This window comes from Aythya marila, assembly GCF_965140915.1.
Source record: "Aythya marila genome assembly, chromosome: 26".
Classification (NCBI taxonomy): Eukaryota; Metazoa; Chordata; class Aves; order Anseriformes; family Anatidae; genus Aythya; species Aythya marila.
In genome coordinates, this window is record NC_139067.1 from 6,179,131 (window position 1) to 6,186,315 (window position 7,185).

Consider the following 7,185-nt stretch of genomic DNA (forward strand, 5'->3'; position numbering starts at 1 on the left):
TCATGTGAGTACTTTCTAACAGTATTTTGAATCTGTTGGATAGCTCTGAAGGTGAAAGAACAGCAGTGATTCTGTGAGATAAGCTTATTTGCCTGATTTTACCTGTAGAAGCTGGCTTTGAGCACCGTATTAGCAGTGGGCTCCGAATAGCATATGGAGTGCAATTAATGCACCATGTTTTATTTATTTAGTTATTTGTTTGTTTGTTTGTTTGTTTATTAAAGGATCATTTATTGCTTCATGGGAATAATGAAGTGCATTGGACAGTAATGCATTTAGTAGTAATTTTGGAGAGTAATACATTTTGCAGCCTGTGGAGTTCACATTCCTGTCAGCCTTTACAACTGCGACTTTGCAGTAGTCTTTTAGATTTCTCATCACAAAATGCATTTGAATACAGGCTTAGTGGATATTTTTCTTCTGTAAAGTTGTGTGAAATGAAATGTTACAAGACTGTTGGGACATTGGCATCTTGGGAGAATAGAATGTAGCAAGGAGAGTGGATATTGTATCTGTAGTTTAAATTGTACTTAGATGTTTGTAGTTATGGATATTTCGCTGGACTGGGATGCTTTGTTCTTTCACTCTTCAGGTCGTGAACAAGATTTTTGCATGATGTGCACGATGGAGACTCACATTAACCAGGCCCTGCGTTGCACTGTTGATGCCATCGAGCCTACGCATGTTATCAGTAATCTCAGTCGTAAGTGGCTTCAGATGTGTTTCTTTTCGATAGCTTGTAATCTTCAAATAATTATTTGATGTGTATAAGTGGTTTTAACACTCAAATGAAGAGAGATTTTAGAAATACAAGATTGATTTCATTTTTAAATGGGGTCAATACTATCATCTTATTTAGGAATAGGACAACATTTCCATTTTGGCAGTCAAGAAGACGCACACGAGTTCTTGCGCTATACTGTTGATGCTATGCAGGAAGCGTGCTTGAACGGAAGCACCGAGTAAGCATAAACAAGTTCACTTTCATACATTCTCTAGCACCTTCTAGTCCTTTATTTACTCTCAGAAATGATCTCTAGCACTTTTTAGTGCCTTATTTACTATCAGCAACGAAAGTCTACATCATCCTTGGTTTTCATCAAACTCTTTGAAGAGTTAACTCTGTGCCTTAAATCTTCTGAGGTCTGATTATAATTTATTTCCAGATTGGACAGATCTTCTCAAGCTACCACCATCATTCATCAAATATTTGGAGGATTTCTAAGATCGAGAGGTACTTGAAAAAATATTCCTGTCCTTAGAACTGATCTGTGTCTTTTGTCGGTAGTAAAGCAGTCTGTAGTTTGTCTAAAGTAGTATCTGTCAACAACTTGAATTTGGACAGTTAGTCTCCTTCACATAATGTTAAGCATTTATATTTTGCTTCCAGTGAAGTGCTTGAATTGCAAAGCAGTTTCGGATACGTATGAGGCATTTCTTGATATCACTTTGGATATAAAGGTAAGATGTTTTCTAAATATAATTCATGATGTTTAAGTACATGCATAACTTTCTAAATTAAACTTGTTTAACTTAAAAAAACAAACCACATATAATGTTAAAACATAAGAGCTTGGTGGTGCTAAGGAAGTGGATTGGACTTTGTCCTTCTGTGGAACCCATGTAAATAGTCTCCACATTTGCATTGGGTTTAAGGGGAAGGAATTCTCTTTCTGCAAAAATGATAATGCTGTCATACTTCTTTGTTGTTCTACCTCAATATACATCTAATTGTTAGACTGATGAATTTGTCCCCAGTATTGATGACAAAGCACACTATAGATGCTGTCTAGGCTACTGGAAAAGTATTTGTTCCAAAGTCAAATGCCTTCCAGGTGAGGTCAATGCTGAGCATGCTCTTTCTGCCTCCTTCTTCACAGTGCTCCTAGTAGATCGCTTGAGTATGTTAGTAAGATTCTCTTATAAACTACTAGTATGTCTCTGGAATTTTGAATTACAGTGACTTTACGCTCTTCTTTCTCGCTGCTCTAGGCGGTTTCGTCTGTTAGCAGAGCTCTGGAACTCTTTGTGAAACCTGAAGAGCTGGATGGAGAGAATTGCTATAAATGTAGCGAGTAAGATTTTGACGGATTAGATCTTAATCCTAGATGTCAGTTTTCTATGTTGCATGACTCTGTTGGACTACCTCTAAACTTTGGATCTACTTACAAGTTTTGTGGAAGTTTATAAAAGACTTGGATTTTTGTTTCTTTGGAGGGGGGAAGTCTTGTTCATAGGCATTCCCTATGGGTTTGCAATTCTCTGGCTTGTATTTTGCCATCAGAATTCAAAAAGAGCTACTTTTGTTCTTTCTATTTATTAGCTCTCGACAGTATTTTTCTTGATGTAAACTGCCCAGTTTCCGTTGTTCTCTGGGCTAGTGGCTAATTTTCACTGCTTACGCCGTAGGTCCTACCTTGGAGCGGGCAATGTGTCAAACTGAACTATTTTGTTTCAAAGGATGGCAGATGGTTTCAGTGTCTTTCCAGACAAGCTCAGTACATGAAGACTTCCTACTGTTAAATGTCTCCCTCCTGTAGAATGACCATGTGCTTCTGTTGTATTTTTGATGTTGATAGTCGACCTATGTTGGAGATTATTTGCAATTTCTAGTCCTGGGGACCAAGGCTCTCTCGTTCCGCTTTCAGTATTTGTATTTCCCTTGAAAGCTGAAAGAATGTATCCAGGATTGGAGTTCAAATAGCCACTTTTGTAGACCAAGAAATGATACCTTGCCATCCAACCTGGTAATACCCTTTCGTGAGAGATTCCTGTTCCCGCTATGCTCTGAGTTGTTGGGAAAATTGACCTTCTTCTCTGTATTAACAAACCTGACACACAGTGCATGGGTTTATGAAAAGAAAAAAGACCAACCTATTATGCAAGTAAATATCATTCAAATAGCATAGGCATGCGTGAGACATTAAAAGGAGTTTGTTTTGGGGGCGAAAAAAGAAGATGCCTTCAAACACTTATCTCTGCTTGGTTTTAAGGTGTAAAAAGATGGTTCCTGCGTCCAAGAGATTTACCATACACCGTTCTTCCCAGGTTCTCACAATATCACTGAAAAGATTTGCAGATTTCACAGGTGGAAAGATCAACAAGGTATATTTACCACTGTAATGCAACTATATCATTGTGTAATGGGACATCCCCCAAAGCTGAAAGTTGTTAATATTTTCAGACAATAATTGTAGACTAACGACTATGGCTTATTCTTTCTCTTAATATCAATAAAGTTCCCGCTTGACAAGAAGCATATGCTTTCCTCTGAGAAGGCTGATTCATCAGGAAACAGTTCTCTGCAACTTCTAGTCTTAACCATTGTTTATGGGAAGACTTATTTGTAGTGAATCAAGAAATATATTCTAGAAATATATTCTAGAAATCAATTCTAGTCTGTGTTTTTTGGAAGTGTTTTTCTCTGGCTAGTCCACGAAGTACTCTGGGATAATTTTTCTATCTTCTTGGTGTCTCTTTAGGAGGTGAAATATCCGGAGTATTTGGACCTGAGAGCCTACATGTCGCAGTCAATGGGAGAACCACTGCTCTATGCCTTATATGCGGTGCTGGTACATCACGGTGTCAACTGTCACTCAGGACACTATATATGCTATGTAAAGATAGAAGTCAACAGCATTTCTAACAGGGTAAAGGTTGTGCTGGCAAACCAATTAAAGCATGACTAGCAGCTACTGTTTCTAGGGAAAAAGATTTCATTATATTTTTATTTGACGTGTGTGTATTTTGTTCCTATCCGTGATTTCATTTGGAAAACGTGCAATTCACCTAAAGAAATCGTTGTCTTTATTTGCAGGCTGGTAATGGACTTTGGTATCAGATGAATGATGCTAAAGTAGTGCGTACTGACATTAAAAGAGTTCTTGGTCAGCAAGCTTACATACTTTTTTATATCAGGTAATAACAAATCTTAAAATGTGTTCAGAAGAGATTTACTTTCCCGTTATTGATATTTTTCTGTTTTGCAAGTGTTTTTCTTGCTATCCGGGGAGAAGATTATTCACAACTTCTTCCTCATATGATTAAGGTAATTCAGGGAAGCGGGAGGGCAGATAACGGCACCAAACTGCTAGTGGGTTTGGGGTTTGGTGTGGGGTTTTTTGTTTGGTTTTCGGCATCTTAGTTTTGTTTTCCTTCCCACGCTGCAGCTTTCTTCACAGCCCTCATGCTACAGCCAGAGTCATTCAAACAGTGGTTACTGCTAAATTGTGCAGCCATGCGACTCCATTACTTTATACCTCCAAGACAGCTTTCTAAAGCACAGAGAGCTACGCTCTTTGACAATTTAAGCAGAGTGTACTAATCCTCAAATCATTTAAAAGAGGACTTGTTTTTCCTATCCTCGTCACTTTAGCTAAGACAGGGAAAACTAATTGTCTTATTCCTGAGCACCAGAACAATTATTTCAGGCTTTTCAGGGTATGTTTAAAGGGAAAAATAAATATATTTGGGAATAGCAGCAGGTAATGTTAAGTTGCTTGGCTGGTTTTCAAAGATGATGTTAATTTGATACCAATCTGCAGTAAACCAAAAGCAGGAATTGAATACGCTTATTGGACTTGCATTTATCCTTAAAGGGCAGTGTGTTTTTCTTTTTAGGTGTTAAGGCCATTTGTAGAAACACTCAGTAGGAGAGTTTTGTGTTTCAAAATGTTACATGCAGTGTTTGCGTTAATCCATCTTGCAATTTCTTCTTTTTAAATACAGAATTCAAGCCGTTTAAATGGAAATGGATCCATAAAAGAGGACGCAAAGACCACTGGTGTCACCCTAAAAAGGCCATCTTCAGCACCACCAATGGCCTGTGTTCAAAACCAGGCAATTACCAGGCCTTCAATGACTGATACGTCAAGAAAACAGAAGATCACCATCAGTATTCACAATAAATTGCCTGCTCGTCAGACTGTGTCACAGCCTGACTGTCTTAGCAGTGCTGTGGAGGATGAAGATCTCTACCAGGCTGTTCCTTCATCCACAATTACAAATTCGGTAATGCAAATGAAGCAAATGCAAACAAACAAAAAAGTTTCTGATGAAATTTTTGTGGAGCCAACAGTGAATGAAAATCCTAAACTCAGCTCTGATAACACAGTCCCTTATGGTGCAGAATCTTCAGGAAGATCTGAGGAGGAGTCAAAGGGCTTATCTCAAAGGAATTGCAATGCAATGTCCTCTAATGGAATTTTGGTTGGAAAGGTAGTCCGTACATTGCAGCATTCCAACTCTTCCTGTCAGAATGCTGACAAAGGAAGATCCCAGCATGAGCTGCCAAAAACAGATTTACTAAATGGTGCTATTAGGTTAGTTAATGAATCTAAAGAAAACGGACTGAAACTTGATGATTCCACTTGCCGAGTTGAACCTGTTAAACCTTCTGAGATGTTCTTTTCTAAAACAAATGGATTGCTTGAAACATAGATTTGCTCCATCAAGAATTTCTCACCTACGATGTATCCGGAAGTGTTTATTGTGTTCCTAATTCAGGTGAAATACTGAGAAAACACAGCACAAATGTGATCGTAAGACTTTGTCGTATTATCCCATTAGAATTTGCAGACCTGAGCTTACATTAGAACTTGTCAACTTAAGCTCAGCTGAGATAAAAATTCCTAATTTCATAAAGTAGATTTTGGGGGGTGAGTTGGGGTTATCTTTGAAGTGTAGATAATGCATACAACTCACAGCGGTCTTGCTTACCATTTAATGGATAAATTCTGACAAGACTAGTCCTCAGTACTACTACAAATAGTATTTTTTTGTCTGCTGACTTGTGCGTTTTAATTGCAGATGCCTGGAGCTATGCCTTCAGTCAATCGAGAAGTCATCACGGAGTCCCTCACAGCCAGCCAGCTTAACAGCTTGTCAGAGGAAATGAGGTAAAATGAGCACAGTCTTATTAAGACAAGACTTTATGGAAGTTCGTTACAGTTTTATCTGTCTACTAATAGTACTTAATGGAAGGATTTAAATTAGTACAATTCCATACTGTGTGTCCAGTGTCACGAACAGATGACAAATGATCGGCACTGAGCATATCACTCTGATGCAGGTTGGTGCCTCAAGGAGAACTTGTGTTCCTTTATAGAATGTTTTTCCCTTTTTCTCCACTGTCTGGAGAAACATTGGCTGTTCCCCACTCGCCCTTATGCCTTTTTTCTCAGAGCAGCAGGTGGAAGGAGACAGATGCGTTTGCTTTTTTAGTGCAATGGCTTCAGAAGCAAGAGGGGAAAAAACACTTTCTCTGGGAGCTGGAGAAGGTGTCCTAATCACAGGAGAGGTTTCTAAATGGCGTATCTTTGCGAGCGTTCCTGTAGTCCGGAGGTTTTTGTTTGTTTGTTTGCCTTTGGAAGGTTTTACTCTTAATATTCACGTCCTTCAGCAGAAGTGAGAAATGGGTTTTTATTTTATGCAGTGTTGCGGAACCTCTGAAATCTCCTGGGAATGATGAATACCTCGCCCAGTACCAATGTGATGACGGTGGAGACAAGAAGAAACCAAGAAGATCAAAAGAACGTGACCTCATTTCAGAAGAAAACGTTTTGTACGGCAAAGAGTCTTGTGAGCCTGGTGAGAAATTGCGGCAAACTTCCTCTCTCAAGTCTGACACTGAATGTAGCTCTAAAAACCTTTCCTCCTTAGCTATTGCAGATAGACGCCAAGATGCAAAGGACAAGACTAAAACCACTGAGAAAGAGCATTACCGAAGAAAGAGGGAACATGCTCCTAGTGAAGAGAAGGAGAGTCAAAAAGCAGGTCCTTCCAGCAAGAGGAGGTGTTCTCAGAGCGTGGAATTTGTTGAGCAAAAGAGTCACAAGCAGGAGTAATGGGAGGGAAGCAGGTACAGATCTTTCCCTCGTGAAAGAAACAGCCCTGAGAATGGCAGAAGAGCAGTCAAATATTCAAAGTACAGATCTGGCAGTGGAGGAAGATCAGAACAAGGTAGCAATAGATACTACCGATCCAAAGGGGAAAGAAGTTGGAGCAGAGAAAGATACTATCGAGACGAAGCACGGAGATGGGAAAGATGTAGCTATTACAATGATTACTATTCACCTCATGCGACAGGAGACAGTAGAGAGAGAAAGTTCTCTCACGGCGATGCAGCCTTTGACAGATCGACTGCAACTTACTACAGCAGGTCACATAAGCATTATCGTTACAAAA

At 39.2% G+C, this 7,185-nt stretch overlaps 1 protein-coding gene across 1 annotated transcript; it reads left to right on the top strand.

Annotated features, from left to right (window-relative positions):
- Positions 1-831: 831 nt before the first annotated feature.
- Positions 832-3,650, top strand: LOC309887692 (ubiquitin carboxyl-terminal hydrolase 42-like; the record flags this gene model as incomplete). The annotated part of the gene is made up of 6 exons (XM_082779600.1): positions 832-962; positions 1,167-1,234; positions 1,391-1,461; positions 1,993-2,075; positions 2,994-3,105; positions 3,483-3,650. Coding segments are annotated over 6 exons (633 nt in total), but the record flags the coding sequence as incomplete, so codon positions are not given.
- Between the last annotated feature and the right edge of the window lie 3,535 nt (positions 3,651-7,185).